Source organism: Puntigrus tetrazona, chromosome 24, assembly GCF_018831695.1.
Source record: "Puntigrus tetrazona isolate hp1 chromosome 24, ASM1883169v1, whole genome shotgun sequence".
NCBI lineage: Eukaryota > Metazoa > Chordata > Actinopteri > Cypriniformes > Cyprinidae > Puntigrus > Puntigrus tetrazona.
The window spans coordinates 10,681,381-10,701,129 of record NC_056722.1 but is presented as its reverse complement, the minus strand read 5'-3'; the positions used below and the strand labels follow the sequence as shown (position 1 = coordinate 10,701,129).

Sequence of the window (19,749 nt, the reverse complement as noted above, 5' to 3'; positions counted from 1 at the left end):
GCCGTTTCTCCCAATCTGTTCATATAAAGAAACAAACCCGTCTACATCTTGCCTAGCCTGGGGGTGAGTGATTTTTTAGCAACTAAAAAATTTTGGGGTGAACTTTACCTTTAAGCGCTAAATCTGGCAGAACCTCCAGCGCTGCAGACAGATTTTGAAACGTTTATGACAGACCTCCCTACACGTCACGGCAGTATGCTGCTGCTGCCCGGCATTTCTTGCCTTTCATTTGCATCAACTTCGGCAGCTTCTGATGTTTTGACTCTCTCGCAACTTGCATTGCGCTACCGTTAATCCCGCAATCCCTCGTACAAGCCTGCCATTCAGCTCCCGTTGAGAGTTCACTGAAAATGCTGCTCATTCTGTGGCAGGGAACATGTATGTTAAGCCTATATCACCAGGCACTAATGGTTTCACTCTCGGTACTCGTCCTCGTGTGACCTTATGTTTTGGTTGGAACAGTCTGCGATACTTGTAGCTGAAACGAAGCCATTTTTAATGAAAGATTCATTTACTTTAATAACATCTATCTTTTGTCATCTGACTTGCAACTCATTATTCAGTAATCTCAGAGGCTGGTTTTGACAACACGCGATCATATGCGGACGGCTTCTTGTTTTTCTGATAACTGGATATCATTAATCTGATTAAAGCGTGTCTTCGGTTTGTGTGTAGTCATATCCTGAGGTGATATCGCAGCGTTTAGAATGCAATCTCTTACTAAGGCTCTCTTCTGCCCCCTGCTGAAGTGTGCTACAAAACTGACCTACATTTTGTAAAGACATAAGAAAGCTCTCATTCAAAGGGCTTTGCCTTTTAAATGTAAACCACTGCGTTTGCTTAAAAGAAATGTGCTGTTTTATTCAGCAAGGAAGCACTGAACTGATCAAAAGTGAAACAAGGAATCTTAAAAGAAAAAAAGCATCACATTATTGTTAGAAAATGTTTATGAAAAATTTGTGAACACTGGTGAACTTAAAAATAGCAAAAAAAAAAAAAAAAAAAAAAATATATATATATATATATATATATATATATATATATATATATATATATATATATATGCTAAAATGCTAAACATAACCACTGATAAAACTATAAAACTTTAAATTACTCAAAAGATTAACAGCACCAACATTTTTTTAAAAATCTGATCTCAAGTCTCAGTGTAAAACAGTCCTTTAGATTAGCTGCTAATGAGGCTGACGTGTTTTACACACCTCTGTATCAGAAGAGAGAATTTCGCATATTTTTAGCAGTCCACAAAAATGACCAGCCCTCTTTCAACACCCTCCAAATTGGAGCTGAGAGATATACTTTACTTCTGCATTCCTCCAAAAGAAGTGTTAATTAATGCTCTCCTTGAGCTTAAATTGAACTGTGCGCTCTCATGAGTTGGGCACTATAGGGATCGTCAGGACGGTCGACTAGTCGTCTGCTTCACAGCGCGCTTTGAGTTTTCTCACCGGCAGCGTTTTTGAAGTGTGACGCAGCTGGAGCTCTACAAAAAATAATAACCATATTTCCTTTGATAACGGGCATACATTATAGAATGGTCTTTATGAAATCTTGATGAGGAGGAGCATCACATTAACACCGAAATGGTAATTCATTAATAAAAGGAACATAAGCTAATCTCAAACGCCTAGTAATTAGTGAAAACAATTTTTTTTAAGATTGAATGCTATGTTTGTTTTTTTTAAAGAAGCCAAACTAGAAATGCTGCACTAACTGTAGTAGCGTTTGAAATGACAAATGGCTTTAGTTGAGTGATTATGTTCCTATGCGCTAGCGGAGCTGATCAGACCTCCACAGGCCTTCACCCTCATTGAATTATCTTCTCAATGAACTCCAGCTAATTAAGTTGCTAATGGTTTGTTAGAAGCCTGTTATTACCCTGATGAATCCAATGAAGGTGATGAACAACAATAAAGTCATGTTTGTTAGGGCTCTTTTGAATTTAAATGAGAAACGCACTGCTTACGGACATGGAAAGACATGTGCTGACGTGTGGAACGTGAACAATGGACCTGTTTGATTGGTCTCAGCATTGGTGCAGTTTGATCAATGGAAAGCAGAAATCAGCAGAGTCTGAAGAGGACATATGTACTCTGTTTGTAGATTGTCTGAATGTGTTTAACTGAAGTGTGTATCCAGGGAAAAGGGGCAAGATAACAGCTTTGGCAATCTAATTTGTCGTTTATTGTCTACATGCACATCTTCCTGAGATATAGTCAAACCCAGAGAGGAGAAAAAAGAAAGGAAAGTAAATTGGTGTATTATGAATAAGTGAATATTCAAGCAAATATTGAGTGAATATTAAATTTTGTGTTGAAAATTTGGTCACATTTTATTTTAAGGTCCAATTCTTGCTAATAACAAACCAGTATTTACAACTCCTAGCTTGCTGCTTATTAACGTTTAGTAACACAGTTGTTAAGTCTACCTAGTCTCGTGACATAAACGTACCTTGGTACACTTTTTAGCGAGACACAAAATATGTACCAACAAGTACATCTCACTGCAGTTTCCAAAAGTAATGAACACTAGAGGCAAGAAAATTCAGACACCTTTTATTTCTTTACACACAAATTTATAGAGTTTTGATTAATGACGTGTAATATTATCATGTTGAAACTTTAAAACGATATTAATATGCTGGGATATTTGTAGCTCACAGAGTACAGAGACGTACTTAAGAGGCAAGGAGCACTGTTTCGAATCCTGTGTAACTCGACAAAAAAGGATAAAAGGAAGTTGAAAAAATGGCACGGTTGCAACAACTAATGTATTTTTACATCAGTTTTGCATTTGTTAACACTGTCTGGTAGGTTTAGGGTTGGATTTGGTGTAGGGCATAATTCCAACATGATTTACGAGCATTTATGAGGATTAACCTTTAGCAATTCTGAACTGCTGCAATACCTACCTATATCAACATAATAAAAAATTATAAGGGTTTATATATTGAACCTGTGTTTTAACACCATTTAGCATTAACATTTCTCTTTGAGACTGAGGCCCCCTTATATTAAAAAATAATTAAATAATAAAGCATGCAATTTTGAGGGAAACAGTTTGATGTACACTGTAAAAAAAAATTGTTGTTTCAACTTGAAATCCTTTGTTATCCCACTGACTTAAAATTTGTAGTTTAGTCAACTAAAATATTCCAGTTGTTAACATTAAGTAACTTAAAATTTCAAGCACTACACATTATTTAAATTTACAATTTATTGCTTTGCAATTTTGAGAAAAAATAGTCAGAATTGCAGGACATAAACTCAAAATTGCAAAGAAATAAATTGTAAATTTAAATAAACGTGTAGTGCTTATAAAACACATATAACAGACAACTATGTTCTACATCCCTAAACTTAACAACTCCCTAACTATTACTAGACAGCGAATTAGGAGCTTATTAGGGCAAAACTCGCACCTTGAAATAAAGTTTGGCTGATGACCATGCAATACAAAAAATAGCAAGAATTGCAAGACAGTATGCCGCTGCATTCACATTCACTGCAATACTAAAACGTTTACCAGGTTTAGTAGTAGAAGTTGTTGTTGTTGTTTTGGATAATGGGAGGAAAATGGATAATGGAAATGCAGGGTTTAAACAGTAAAGTTTTATGGCCTAAACTATCAGCTCATTTTCCCCCTATTCCACAGCTGTGTCCTTTGAATAAAGAAGGACAAGTGTGAGAGGACTGTGTATGTGTGTGCGCTAGACACGGCTTTACTGTCCTCCTGCTCTCAAAACGCACACTCCTGTTTCATCCGTCATTCAGCTCTGCCATTAAACCTCCCTGTGTGAGCAATCAACAGCCCAACAAGCTTCCTGGCTCACTACTGAGAGTGTGAGTGTGTGTTTGGCAGAAGAAAGGGCACAGAGAGACACAGAAAACAGCAATGAGAGAGAGATGTGTTTGCAGGGTTTCTGACATCTTACGCCTAATGAGAGCCATTTTTGCTGTTTTATACAGAGATGTCTGCAGCAAGGCTTTTTTTTTTTTGGTTCATCCACGGGTCAGCATCTCTGTAATGATCAAATTCATTGAAAAGCTCCCGCGATAGTCCCAAGTATTTTCTCAAAAACATCCACATCATGCTCTCTAGGCATTAAAACGCGTTATTGAAACTCTCAGCTGCCGGTGCAGTTATTGTCCTCAGTGGCATTAAAAAGCTAGTTCAACCAAAAATGTGAATCAAAATGTTTTCCAAGCTATTGTTTATGGAGCCATGACTCAAAAGGCTCAGGATTGTGGGATACCATTGGCGGTGAAGGATACATCTGTGCCGCATTCTGATGCAGTTATTGTCCTCGGTGACATTAAATGGCTAGCTCAGTCAAAATGTTTCAAAGCTTTAACACAAATGTTGGATAACATATGAAATATTTCAGCAAAAGTTAACCAAATGAAGGCATCTCTTTAGGCAAAATGTTAAGCAAACATGGATCTGGATGTGCTGTTTTGTCTTATTACTTCTAAGGAGCCTTCTTACTGACTGAAAGTGGTATTATTTTATTTTAAGGTCCAGTATGTTAATGATAAGCATGCTAAGTTAAAATTGAGAATCGGTCCCTACACTAAATGGTGGACTGAAAAGTCAACGTTTTTAAAGCTTTGAAGCAAACATTGAATTTTTTTTTTTTTTTTTGTAAATTTTTTATTTGTTTTGTGGCTTGAAATTACATAATGCAGTAATATAAAACATCCCAAATTCTGCTACAAATAAAAGTATTTGGAAATTAAAAACGTAATAATAAACTTAAACACATAGTCTATAAAAAAATATATATATATATATATATATATATATATATATATATATATATATATATATATATATATATATATATATATGTGTGTGTGTGTGTGTGTGTGTGTGTGTGTGTGTGTGTGTGTGTGTGACTTTATATATACAGTCAAGGCCAAAAATATACTGCTGTATTTTTGATGTTGTGGGCCTAATATTGTTTAGACACATGGTATCATGGATTCTGTCAAATACCAACAGATAAAAAAATAAGTTACTTGGCCATGTTTGGATCTTCCAACCGTACAATAATCGAAACACAAACCTCAAAAAATGGGTCACTGATCACAAAACCAAGCTTCTGCTGTGGCCATTCCTCTGACAAGAACCCTGTAGAAAATGAGTGAAGTGAGCTGAATAGAGAAAGCACTATCATGGAGCTGGGAATCTTAAGGGTCTGGAGTGATTCTGGATGAAGGAATGGTCTCTGATCTCTTGTCAGGGGTTCTCTAACCTCATCAGGCATTAAAGGAGAAAATATAGAGCTTTTAAACTGGCAGAGGGAAGTTTCAAAAAGGGTGCCATTAACTGTAACCAATGTGTATTTTATTTTAATGAAGACATTTCACCTCAGAAATTCTTGAAAGGCTGAAAGGTTAGATTTTTGAGATTTTTATTTTAAATAAAAGATCAAAATTGTTAAAAATGCAGATTAATTTTCACAGCCTTCTTTGATCGTATTTACCAAGGGTGCCTGAAATGTTTGGCCATGACTGTACATAATAAATATACAGACACACACATATTTTATATAGACAAAAAAAACTTTTATTTTGGATGCAATTAATCATAATTAATCATTTCCCAGCACTAAATTGAATGCAAGCTAGATAGATAAAATTGTAAATAAAAAAGAAAGAAACAGAAAAATCTTACTGACCACAAATGTATATTACCATAACGTATTAATATCAATAAATCAAATGGAAAACAATTGTATAACAACTATTAATAACCGTCAAAATGCTCAGATGTCAACATAAGCTCTCTGAGCACGTTCTTTCACTCACTCTCTCTGTGATGAAGTGAGCAGAACTCTGCTGAACATGCGACTTCCTGCCCATTTGAGCACAGGAAGAGGGGTCAGACCCTATTTCCGCAGCCTTTGGTGGCGTCCAGAAATTGCTTTTTTTTCCCTGAGATTGTAGAAGAGAAGGGGCACTTGATGGAGAGGGCCGGCACTCACTCTCGCCGGCCCCACTGAGATTACAGTCCGCCCCGTGATTTATGGGCCAGAACCTTCCACGCTGCCTCTGTGTGAGGGAAGCAAAGATTCATACAGAAACAGGTGGTTACGGAGAAATGCTCTTAACTGCGGCCAGGTGCATCAGCTGTATCCGAATGAAGATGGGAAATCTGAGTGTGTGTGGATGTAGCTGGAATGAGACCTGAGAGACCCTGTGTTATGGATGATTACTTTTTACTATTCCTGCAATTATTCGAGTGATTGAACCGCTGTGAAATATGACTGAGAGAAACTCCTGAATCTTTCTCACACAGCGGAGATCTTTAAGTCTCACATCGCACACTGGTGGTCTCCGGATGGGGCCAGGCTTGCGTATGCGACCATCAACGACACGCTGGTGCCCAAAATGGAGATCCCCATGTTCACCGGCTCCGTCTACCCTACGGCAAGACAATACCATTACCCCAAGGTAAAGATTATGCACGGCTGTAAACATGAGAATATAGTGCCGAAGATGATAATATGATATGCTTGAACGTTTTTGTTCTAGGCAGGAGAGGAAAACCCCATCATCTCTCTTTATGTGGTGAATCTCAATGGCCCTTTGCACACCGTTGAAATGAGAAGACCGGAGGACCAAAGAATAGGGTGAGCTCACTGTAGCGTTATTTATTTATTTGTTAATTGTTATTATTTTTTAAATTGCCTTTATACACACACACACCTATATATATATATATATATATTTATTTATTTTTATTATTTTTTTTTAATCACCATATCCTTCTAGAGGCACTGATTTTTTTGTTATGATATGAAGAACTGATTAATGAATGATAAATGAATTTTAGATCACATTTTCTACATAAATTGTAATAATAAAACTACAAACTAAACTAAATAATTTATTTATAATAATTGAATTAGTATTATATTTTATTTGTATTTTCAAGTTCCAAGGTACAACAAATGTAATCTAAATATAGAAATGGAAGTAGACTTATAAAATTAAGTATCTAATAAAAATATAAGCCTGTAACTTATATGGTACTGATATGTCATGCATCCTTATCTGAATGAATTATAGGATCTGCCAGAATATTTTATAAATATACGCTATAGCTCGTCGGATGGCCGTTTAAAGTTTTCTAAGACACTTTTAAGATTCGTTCCAAACCTAGTGATTGCATATGGTGATACAAATTTCTAATCTATATTACAGCGAGTACTATGTGACGATGGTGAAGTGGGCCACAAGCACAAAACTGGCTGTAAATTGGTTGAACCGAGCCCAGAATATCTCCATCCTGACCCTCTGTGTGGCCACAACAGGTGTCTGTACCAAGGTATGCCTGGATTTAAAACGTTTATTCCAAAGGGCACTGTAACGGCATTTCACACCTCACGAGGTGTGGTGCAATGAAGTGACTGTTTTCCACAGCATAAGTTTATTATTTTTTTAGTTTTTAAAACCAATGAACACCACTTTACTCACTGGAGGTTGCCAGGTCACAGTGCTGTTCGTTGCTTATTCCACTGCGGAAAAGCCAACAAAATGCAAGCAAACCCCTATCATTAACCGTTTGCTAATAAATTGTTAGATTTAGAGGTTTTGTAGATCACTTGAACGAGCTGACTGAGCTTTAAGAGTTTTACTCTCCGCCTTAAAGTGCACTATCACTGTTTGTATCAAGTGTGTAGGCACTTGACTCGTCATTGCTATGCTAAGAGAACGCTTTTTTCCTCATGCTAAGAGAGTCTTACATAGACATTATATGTGACAATATGGCATTCTATAAAATTATATTTTTGTTGTATTTTCCTGTCTAAATAACACAGGTTTGTTCAGCTTTTAAGAACAAGCAGAAGCCTATTTCCTTCGCTAGATTTTTCTAGTTCCTCCTGTAGTGGAGCCAATTTACAGAAATCTCATTGGCTAATGCCCACCTATTACCATTTCATTTCAGCAAATAAGTTTGAGTGAATGCAGACAACATACTTATGTATTCATTATCCAGCATCTCATCATACTTTTGGATTTTATATTTCTCAATAGGAGAATTAGTGGTAGTTTCTTTTCCAAGCGAGTCTCATAAAACATCATAACTCTGCAGGGGTGCTAAAACACATGTATAATACATAAACCCTGGTGCGTTTTTATGTTCATATAGGTACACATTTCAATGTTTCAGAATTCAAATATTCGTGGACTGTTGCTAAAAGTTAATGCTGTATCTTTTTAGAAACATGCCCTACACCAAACCCGACCCTAAACCTACCATAAACTGATATAAAAACACATTTTTTGATGCAACCTTGCCACTTGAACAACCTTATATGCAGATTTGAAGTGTTTTGTCGAACCCAGGAGCTACCGAACAAACCTACCATCTTTGAAAACCCATAGGTATTAAGCTGTATATGTAATGCTAACCTAGCTCTCCTAGCATATTAAAATTGCCATAACATAATATTGTTCAAGTAATTGCTGCTAAAATTATGCTTTATTAATCAAAATTCTAAATTTGTGTGAAAAGGAATAAAAAGGGTCAGAGTTTTACTGCCTCTAGTGTTCATATCTTTTTTGATATGTACTTATTGGTACATATTTCATGTCTCTTGAAAAAGTGCCCTCAGGTACGTTTATGCCATGAGACCAAGTAGATCTTTTCAGTATTATTGGTAATTATTTGAACAGAAAAAGCAAATGATGAAATATGCAGTCATTTTACATATTTACCACAAAAAAAATTCACTGATGATAATAAGTATTATTGTTATGCTTTCAGATCATACGACATAAGAATGTATCTTGGTAAAAATCTCTGTTTTTCCGAAAGATAATTTGATTTGGTGGAATCATATATTGCCTAGTTGTGCGCAGAGGGTAAAAGCCGCTCACAATGTTCGGTAAATTGGACTAAATGAGCCAAAAACTAGATTCTACACTCTTGTGATGTTTCACTGCGGTTTTTCATGTGATTTAACCTTTTCTTTGTTTCAGAAACATGAGGATGAAAGTGAGGGGTGGCTGCACAGACAGGTGAGCATTAACTTCCTCCGCCCAGACAAGGGCAAAAAAAAAAGAAATTATGAGATGTGGCATGTCAGTGTTTGTCAGCAGTAACAACTTTGAATAGTCGAGGACGTTTGATGTTGTTTGTCTTATCACATTCCCCACAGTACCGTGCTTGAGCTGATATTGTTTTTCCTGATTAGTTTTTCATGTCTGTTTTTTGCCAGAGGGAGGAAGTGGCCGTATGAAATGTTTTGCAATAACATGAATAAAGGATCGTACGGCTCCTGCAGAAATAAGCCCAAGGGCTCAGACTCACTATTACATATGCACTGCATTATCATAATAATTCACATTCTAATATATGTTGTTATGGTTTTAATATTTTTGGTGTTGCTTGGAGAAATACGACCGCTCTGTGGTGCGGACACATTCTCTAGTGCTCCCGCAGGTCTTATAATTCGGTAATTATAAAACTCTGCAGAGCAAACTAAATGATGGAACACTACCATGGGAGGAAAACTTCACGATGGTGACAGTAATGATGGTGCTGGTGTGGCGGTAATGATCGTTTAGCGTTAAATTTCTCAAACAGAATGAAGAGCCGTTGTTCTCTAAAGACGGTCTGAAGCTGTTCTTCACCAGAGCAATCCCACAGGGAGGAAGGGGGAAGTTCTTCCACATCTCCATGTCCATTTCACAGGTACAAACTTTGGCGTGTTTAAGCGTGTTTGATAGCCCACTTTAGACATTCCTATAACTGTATGCCAACTAATTTTTTTAATTTGCAACTAAATCTCTACTAACTCTCAGACTAGACTGTTAAGGCAGGTTTAGGGATAGTAGAATAAGTTGACACATAAAGTACTTGCAAAGTTTCTGACAGTCAGTATGTTGTATGTTGCGGACCTATCAAAATAAAGTGTTAAAGATATTAAGGAAATGGTTTACTCAAACTCTAACGACTGCTAGTTGAGATGTAGTTACTTATTTTTAGGAGAATGTTTAAAGTAGACTATCGAAATAAAGTGTTACTGTATTTTCATATATAAAGGGATGGTTCATGACAGGTGAGTTTAAAACAGTATCTTTATTATAGTATAGTTTCCAAAAAACAAAACGCTCAGACACAGGAGAAACAACCAGCATAAAGACAAGAAAGGACAAACACAACTGTGAAACATAGGTCTAAATGACAGTTAGAACTAGACTAGAACTGAGTGAATAAATGATTAATGAGAAACTAATGAGAAACTAATGACAACATCCTTGGAAATAAACAAATCAGGAATTAACCCAGTCAAAACAATTTTTAAGCTTTGAAATATGTACACTGCTCAAAACTCAGTTACAAATTACAAGTTACAACTTTCTGCCACAATAAAATACATTTCAACTCATGAAAGTGGATTCCTGCATGTTGCTTTTAACCAGTATGTTGTGATGTTTTGGTGAAATGCGAATTCTGAATTTTGTAGCTTTTTCATGTAACAAATATGATTCCTTCAATCAAGTAAATTTATTTTGTGATGACTAATCATGGTTTTGCAGTTAAATGGCATGTAATTGATCAGTTTTAAGCTTTTACTTTAGTAATTTCTTTTATTTTTGTTTAAATGTTGTATTGATGTATAACATTCTATTATTCACGATACTGTGTTCCATTCATTATGAATGATGTGTGTTTAATATGTCTTCTTCATTAAGCCCAACAGCAGCACAGATACTCTGCAGTCCATCACATCAGGAGACTGGGACGTCACGCAAGTTCTTTCATATGATGAGGACAGCCAGTTAATGTGAGCCAACCCAGCAACACCGCACACTGAACATCAATGATTCATTTGTCGTTAAAATGGGCATTTTAAAGAGGTCATACGATGTTGCTAAAAAGGACATTATTTTGGGTATTTGGTGTAATTCAGTTCATGGGGTTTAAGGTTAAAAAAACACATTATTTTTCACATACTGTACATTATTTTTTCTCCTCTAAGCCTCACCTGCCGAATTGGGTCAATTTGTACAAAGCTCATTGTCCTAAAAAAGCGAGGTGTGCTCTGATTGGCCAGCTATCCAGTGCATTGTGATTTGCCGAGTACCACAAGCATTTGGTGGAAATGTTAAGCCCCTTTCCATAACCCCTAGAAATTACAAAAAATACATTTATTGTGGGGACATAATTACTGATTATCATGAATTAGTACTGTCTTTTTACACTTTGCACAACACTTTGTCTACATTTATGATGGATGAAATGACAAACAATTACTCTACACTGCTCAAAACTCGCTCTTAAATAGTAAGTAGCAGGTTATTTTAATAATAAAACCTAAGTTACTTAAAGGTTGTGAGTCAGAAGCACCAAACTGTCCTTGCAGAGTTCCACTCCACTGTATAACCTCTTTGCCAGCATAGACCGCTCTGTCAGGTTTTAGGAATCCACAAATGCGCCAATCACACTCTAATATTTGGGTTGAAATGTTCTCGAATAGTGTTCTAGTTGTGTCCCCTTTTGGAAGAACAAACAAAGTAGTTACACTTTCGCAATGAAACCGAATCTACAAAACATAGCAGCAGCAGTAGCACTACAGCGAGAATAATAGCTCCTTCTTTCTTTACCTAAAAAAATGTTTGAAAATAAACCCACTCTGTGACATAGAAAAGTGGGGGCATGTTTAAATTAGCCGTTTTAGGGAGTGTGCGCCAAGTCATAACTTGTCCATAATCACTTTTGTTTTCATTTAAAAGTGACCATTCTGCCTTAATCTCAGTGTATCTGTCATGTCTTTGAACTCTTTTGTTGTCGTTTTTGTCTTGTGCCACGTGTTCCGTGTGACCTACTTTTGTTAATTGTGTCATTGTCTTCACCTGCGTCTAATTAATTTAGGTATTTCCCGTTTGTATTTAAGTTCTAGTTTGCTCATGTGTATTCGTCGGTTCCCGTCTTTAATGTGCGTGTGGTTTTTGTCCTGCCTGCCTGCCTGCCTGCCTGCCTTCCTGTAAAGATATTGTTTATTCCGTTCTCTGAGAAGATTAAAGTGTTTTCGTTTACCTTTATGCTCGTTGCGTGCTCTCATGCTAACCACCGCGTGACAGTATCTTTGCTGCACAATATCCCAAATAGTTTTTTTCCCTCCTTTTATCAAAATGTAATAACTTTCTCCAACTCCAAATTATATTCTCTTATTTTGTTTTAACACTACAACCACCTCTTTTTGTTCTCTTATGAAAAACTTAATTTCTTGAATCACTTACAACCCTGGGCATGAATTTTCTGGCATGTATGGTAATTTTTCAGTAAACAAACAGTTGACGTTAGCCATTGAGTTTTTTTCAGTACTGTTTGAATAAATGTACTGTTCAACTGTTTTGGTTACTAGTAGTTTTGAAAATATCTTCTTGTGTCTTCCAATCCTTAAAGTATATTTTAAAGAAAAGAAAGTTTATGCTGATAATGAAATATTAATGAAACAAAAGATCACTTAAGTTTACTTAAAGAGAGTACACTTTTTCTTAACACACCTATAGCACATCTACTAGTAGCATACTAAAGCAAATGCTTAACAAACTGCAAACGTAAACTTTAGTACATATAAAGTCAAAATAGGTAACTTTCTTTTAAGGTGTCCTTGTTACATGTCACAAGTACTTACTATTATAATAACAATTATATATGCATAATTACATGCAAGCTATCCTTAGCCTAACCCTAATCTTAACCATAAAGTAGTATTTATCTGTACTAAAAAGTATTTACACTGCAAAAAAAGACACCTTAAAAGAAAGTGTAACTTTTAGTTTATTTTTAAATGTGCAAAATTTCCAATTCATCATTACAGATAAAAGTATATTGTAGTTTATCATAAATGCCACGTTATCAGTACACGTTAACCATATTTTATACAAATACTAGTTATTAAATGGCATAAAAATAAATACTTAAGTCTTAAGTGGGTCAAAAAGCACTCTTAGCTAATTGTATTTCAATTTGAACTATAATACATATTTTCATTTAGTTTGAATTAACAAGCCTGACAACATTCAGTTCTGACTTAATGGTCCCGCTTTATATTGTGTATACTTTACACACAGTATAAAGTGGGATCTATGGGGTATGTTTTGATATTGTATTTTTTGTATGAACAGATATTTCCTCAGCACTGAGGATGACCCTAAAAGAAGACATCTCTACAGGTACATACATATTCATGTTTTGTGCCGTGCGAAGTTTGGCTTGTGCTGTCACAGGATTGTTCTCGCTGACAGTGTTAATGTACCTGTGCTTCTTCCAGCGCGGACACGGTGGGCACCTTCAACCGCCGCTGTCTGTCCTGTGATTTCACTGACAGCTGCGGGTACGTCAGTGGCGTCTTCAGTCCCAGCATGGACTATTTTCTGCTCAGTTGTAAAGGTAGACATCTCTTTGTTTCTGTTTTGCTTGTTTTTGTTTGCTTGTTTCAATTTTGCTACTACCAAAGGCATATGCGCGAAGAAGATAACATAATATATGCGACTCTGCACCGTAAATTTTTCTAAATTGAGATTTATACACTGTTTGAAAGCTGAATAAATAAGCTTTCCATTGATTTATGGTTTGTTAGAATTTGACAGTATTTGGCTGAAATAAACTATCGACTATTGAAAATTAAATCAGAAAATCACCTTTAAATTTGTCCAAATGAACCCCTTAGCAATGCATATCATTGATTGAGTTTTACAAGTTTTGATATATTTACGGTACGAAATTTATAAAATATCTTCATGGAACGTGATCTGTACTTAATAAACTAATGGTTTTTGCCATAAAAGAAAAATCGATATGCCATGGCCCATACAGTGTATTTATGGCTATTGCTACAATTACCTAGAATTAAAATGAGTCCCTGAACTCATCACAACCCTGACACATTTTCAGTAAACACTTGTGTGTTGAGACTGCACTGAATGTCGATTTAGAGCCCATGAACCTTTACTTTTTATATTGTCTCCAGACAAGCTTTATATCCGTGATGAGTTCAATGTTACGCTAGAAGAATACAGAAAGGGATGGAGCGGAGCGAGCATGTTGTTATTGTTCAACGGTGAAGTTTTTCTTCTGCAAAGTGCATTGATTATTTGGAGAGCTTGTTTCTACAGCAGCTGATGTGTTCTGAAGGCTTGAATGCTTGTATTCACTGAACCGTGGTGACAGAGCTCCTGGTGAAATGACTGTTGTGTTTACGTTCGGTGCCGTGTGGCCCTCGTTAAAGTTTCTACGCAGATGCTCATTAACAAAAGCTTTTTCAGTTTAGTGGCAGGCTGCCTGTAAAGTAAACTTGTAAAATGACTAGATAAGCTGCTCTTGAGTGTTGCTGAAACATAAACTATCATGCAATCACATAACTTCATTTATACTATGGTTATTAAATTTGGATAAAAACATCTGCTAAAATGTATAAATTTAGTTACGAAAACTTGTTTTTAGAGATTTTTTTAAGTTAGTTTTGAATCATTATGATGGCACATAAATAGCTATGACTTTATTTCTCTTAATTATAATACCTCACTTTTAGCATAACACTACAGATTGTTCTTGTTGTGATATTAAATGAAAACTGTGATGATCCAAACAGGATTTTTAACAAGAAAATGTGGGTAGGCAGACAGAAATTGAAAGACGGATTTCTAAGTAATGCTGATTTGAAGTATCTTGTAATACAAATGAAAGGACTCACTGATCTGTATGCAAAGTATGTAAAGCAGTGGGTCCCCAGGACTGGATTTAAGAACCAATGCTATAGGAGCTATTTAGAGTTTGTTCAAATTTCTTAAAGGCATAGTTCACCCAAAAACTAAAATCACTGATGGGCTTTTTTCTTCAGTGGAACAGTAAAGATTTGACACCATGGTCCTTGGTGATTTATAAAATGCTGCTACAGGCGATGCGAGTATATGCAATTTTATTTCATCAGTATCATGCATGAAGAATTTACACTCCCCTCCAAAAGTATTGGGACAGTGAGGCCAATTTTTTGCAAATTTTTGACATCAAAGATGAATATCAGACAAGAGATGTAAATTCCAGGTATTTACATCTGGATCTGACACACAACTTAGAAGATAGCACCTTTTTTGAACCCACCAATTTTTCATGTGAGCAAAATTATTGGAACGTGTGACTGACAGGCGTATTTTGTTGACCTGGTGTGTCCTATCACAATGATTATTTAAGCAACATTTAGCGCTCAGTTTCAGATTTGGGTCTTGCCTGTTTAAACTGCATTTATAGTTAAGAGGTGTAAACAACATGAACCACAGAGCTGTCTAAGGGTGAAAAACAAGCAATTATGAAGCTGAGAGAAGAAGGAAAATCAATCAGAATCATTGCACACACATTGTCCATAGCCATTTCAACCATTTGGAATGTCCTGAAGAAGAAAGCCACTGGTGTAACAGACAGCAAACAGGTAGACCAAGGAAAACAACTGCAGCTGATGGCAGAAACATTGTGAGAGTTGTCAGGAAAGACCATAAGGAAAATCAACAACAACCTCCAGAGGGCAGAAGTGAAAGTATCACAATCTACTGTTAGCAGAAGACTTCATGATCACAAGTATAGAGGCTACACCAGAAGATGCAAACCACTCATTAGAAAGAAGAATATAAAGCCAGGCTGAAATTTGCCAAAAACTACAGAGATGAGTCTCAAAAATTCTGGGACAAAGTTTTATGGACTGATGAACCTTTTTCCAAAGTGACAGAAAGGATAAAGTTGAAAGAAAGAAACAATCTGCTCATGATGCCAAACATACTGTACAAGCTCATCAGTGGAGGTAGTGTCATGGCTTGGGCTTTGCATGGCTTTTTCCGGGACTGGCTAAATAATCCTTATTGATGATGTAATACATGGTGGCAGCAGCTAAATTAACTGAAAAATTCTGTCTGCCAATGTAAAGAAAGATGCAACCAAACTTATTGGGAAATCATCCATCATGCAGCTAGATAATGCAACATAATGACCCAAAACAACAAAGGAGCTCGTCAGGGGCAAGAAGTGGAAGGTTCTCCAGACTTAAACCCTATAGAGCATGCCTTTTACCTGCTAAAGAGGACTGAAAGGGGTAAAACAAACAACAACTGAAAAGGGCTACGCTGAAAGCCTGGAAAAGCATCACAAAAGAAGAATGGGAAAGTTTGGAGATGTTAATGGGTCACAGGCTTGATGGAGTTATTTAAATGCCAGTTAAAGCTGGCATGTAAATCTCTCGTCTGATATTCTTTTGATGTCAACCCTACATGTTTTCAGTCTACAGCAAAAAACAAAAAAAAAATTGGCCTCACTGTCACAATACTTTTGGAAGGGAGTGTATATAAAACATTTGGACAGGAAAGCTTCTACATTCCGTGAGACACAATTGATGCATACAACTCCCAGCTGTAAGAATTACTGACTAACGAGCAAAAAATAACATGCATTCTTTTGCAAAGCATTTGAAAACCGAGGAATGCCCTGTGTCGTTAATTATTGATGATTATGTCGGTATGTTGTCAGGTCCCGATGTTCCGTACGTGACGGTTTACAGCACTCATGACAGACAGAGTGAGTATCCAGCCTTCCTCCTCTCTGTATTATGTGCGTGTTTGAGTTCTGGATGATCTTGGTCTTACTCCAGTCATTTGACTGCCTGACACACACATTCAGACACTTACTGTAAACTAAAAAAAATTTGCTCCAGCTTTTAAACTGCATGTGTGATTGATGTATCAGCCAAGTATGGTAACATACACTGAATTAACCCATCCAAGTGTGCACACAAAGCAGTAAGTAGTGAACACATACCTAGAGCAGTGGGCAGCCTTTTTTGCTGTTGCCCTCGTAGAGGTGAGCAAGATACAATTGAGTGTTCAGTGCCTTGCTCAAGGGCACTTCAGTCACGGAAAAGAGCGCTGTACATTCACTCCCACTTTATACAATTACAAATATTTTTTAATAAATACAAAACTTTTTTATAATATTTCACAATATTACTATATTTATGATCATATAAATGCAGTCTTTTTTAATCTTTTTTTTAAGGATTTTTTTTTAATCTGACTGAAAGTCAATGTAAAGTTTAGGCTATCAATAGGAAGCAGGTAAAATAGCATTGTAGTGTATGTCGGTGGACGTGTAATAGATGCTGTATGCGGTGCATCAAAAAAGTGAAAAGGAAGCTGGCAAAGCATAGGGACTGCTCAAAAAGGGGTCCTACAAGGTCACAATTCATTTTCGGTGAGAAGGTCAAGCAGAGCGGAGAGTGGGCGCAATTCTGCGGAACTGCCAGAATATGGAGCGAGCACCTGGTGCAGAGAACACTGCCCCAGGCAACTCCCTAGATCGCCTACTCCTCAAAGCTATTTAATTATCACAATTCATTCATTTTATACAGTAATAGAGTCATATTTCATTGCTAGGTCATTTCTACAGTTTAGTGGATTTGGTCCCCATGAAGCCAAGCTATTCTACATTTTTTTACATAAAATGTTAATCAGTTTTAATGCCACATGATTTTCCATGCATACAGTAGGTGTTGTCATTTACAATGATTAGTACCTAAGAATAATTTGTACAGACAAATTCCCCCGTCCAAATCTTATTTTCTCAACTTCACACTGAAAGTAAATGCTACATAGTTACTTATAGATTTTTTTCTAAATTAGCCGTTTTGAGTGTTAGTGTATACATTTACTTTATTCTTTTTGACAGATAAAATACATTGTACCGTAATACGCTTGTGAGGAAACAGGAACAGTTTCAAACCGCATATTTGGTACTGCGGGTTTTAGCAGAAAATGCACAGCAGTGGCGTTAACTGATAAATTTGCAAGTGGCTTTAAGCGTATTAAGAAACCAGACAGACACGTAAACAACATTAAAAACTTGATTTTCACCCCAGGGGGTCTTTAAATGTAACATTTTGCTGGGTATCATAACATCCTTGCCCGTCACTCACATTAATAACCAAACGGCTTAGAATTAAGCACCCAAATGAAGAGTGACATGTTTCGGTAGATGCTCTCATTACCAGCCTCCGCGTTACACACTGGCACATACACACACACACGCATTCTTGTCTCCTTGCATTATATACCCACAGCATGTCAATTGACGATCAGAGCAGCTCCCCGGCCTACCACAGACGGTGGGTGATTGAACAGCCCTACAGATGCCTGCTTGCACAGCGAGAGCACTTACAGATGATTGGATTATTGCCAGACGTGCCATGACTTCCATAAAAATGTGACCTCTCTGTGTAAGAGGCTGGTAATTGTGTTATTATGTATATAATATCCCGTAAGCACGTTGATATCACAACGAGAGAGTGATTCAGCGCGACGGACTGTCACAGAAGTCATCTCACAGAGCTCACATCTGTGTGTAGAATGTTTATGAATGCTGTTTGTTTACAATTGAATCCAGAGTTCTTTCCCTGTCGTTTTAGCTGTTTTTCCCATTCCGTTCCCTTCCGTGCCAGGTCCATTCAGTAAATGCTAAATGCGCCACCAAGGTCAAATTCAGATGACTTACACGACGCTCATACGGATCCTTCTCTATATTGACGTAAAAAATCGTTGCTGTTTTTCAAATGCGCGGCTATGTCAATAGCATTGGTGCGATGGGAGCAAGTGCGCTTTGTGAGGCTCGAGTCTGAGCAGGCACTGATAAGCCCGTCTTAAAACGAAACCCTCATCCGCAATGTGCTCTTAATTGTTACGTGCACTTCTAAGACTCTATCGCAGCTGCTCAGAATGGAAGGTCTCCGTGTTTACAGCAGCCACCGTGATATCTGCTCTATTTAGTCGCTCTCTATCAGGAAAGCCAGCTGCTCACCGGTTTCTCACAACCTCTGAACATCTACAACCGTTAATCCTGCAACTGTTTCTCGTTTACGTCCCAGAGCAATTAGCTACTCATTTCCTCAGGTTTGAGGAGGTTTTGTGAGGGCTTGCAGATGCTTAGTTTGAGATAAACAATGCATTTTGCATTGACTTGGTTACTAGCTTGGGAATAGCTCCCAAAAATAAGTTTTGTGTAATGTTTTTTTTTTTTCCTATTAAGATGTTTATCAGAATGCTCAAATTTTTTTTCTTATTAAAACATACACTAACCTTGGATACGCCACCTCAAAAAATAAATAAAAAATAAATAAAAACAAGAAATTTTTGTATTACAAGTTAAGCTCGGTTGACAATATTTGTGGGTTGTATCTCCTATTTTTATCTTCAATAAATTGATGTTTGAAGCATTTAAATGCCTAAATGTGAAGCTTATAACTTATAAAGTATTTACTAGCTGTAAATTTGTTTTTGTAATTTACACCGTTTTACACATTTTATGATCTATATATATTAAATGTAATAAAAGTTTAACACATGCATAGACAACACTGCTAACACAGATATAATGGAATGAAATGAATATCAGAGTCAATTATCAATTATAGAAATTGGCCCTATACCATTGTAAGTGTCTCACTGTAAAACAGATTATTGCAATACATAATCACCGTTATACCACAAGTATAATGCTGTTCATAATGTATAGAATATCAGCGATTCCAACTGTTGGTGTAATGTTTAAAAGAGATTTGACAGCTGCAGGGCGAGATTTTAGAGAATGAACAGCGCGAACATTAAAATAACATTGAAACAAGCTAATAATTTGGACCATGTCCTTTTTGGGGGGGTAAACTGCTTCTTTGAGGAA

At 36.6% G+C, this 19,749-nt stretch overlaps 1 protein-coding gene across 4 annotated transcripts in view; it reads left to right on the top strand.

Moving 5' to 3' along the window:
• The window catches only part of dpp6a (dipeptidyl-peptidase 6a), a 343,738-nt gene that overhangs the window by 309,119 nt on the left and 14,870 nt on the right, over positions 1 to 19,749 (top strand). For all 4 annotated transcript variants that reach the window (XM_043226511.1, XM_043226513.1, XM_043226512.1 and 1 more), the window contains 9 exons: positions 6,322 to 6,476; positions 6,558 to 6,655; positions 7,230 to 7,353; positions 9,012 to 9,050; positions 9,619 to 9,726; positions 10,731 to 10,822; positions 13,170 to 13,217; positions 13,316 to 13,434; positions 16,555 to 16,602. In XM_043226511.1, coding sequence (XP_043082446.1) covers positions 6,322 to 6,476; positions 6,558 to 6,655; positions 7,230 to 7,353; positions 9,012 to 9,050; positions 9,619 to 9,726; positions 10,731 to 10,822; positions 13,170 to 13,217; positions 13,316 to 13,434; positions 16,555 to 16,602 — 831 coding nt within the window. The remainder of the gene's footprint in view (positions 1 to 6,321; positions 6,477 to 6,557; positions 6,656 to 7,229; positions 7,354 to 9,011; positions 9,051 to 9,618; positions 9,727 to 10,730; positions 10,823 to 13,169; positions 13,218 to 13,315; positions 13,435 to 16,554; positions 16,603 to 19,749) is intronic.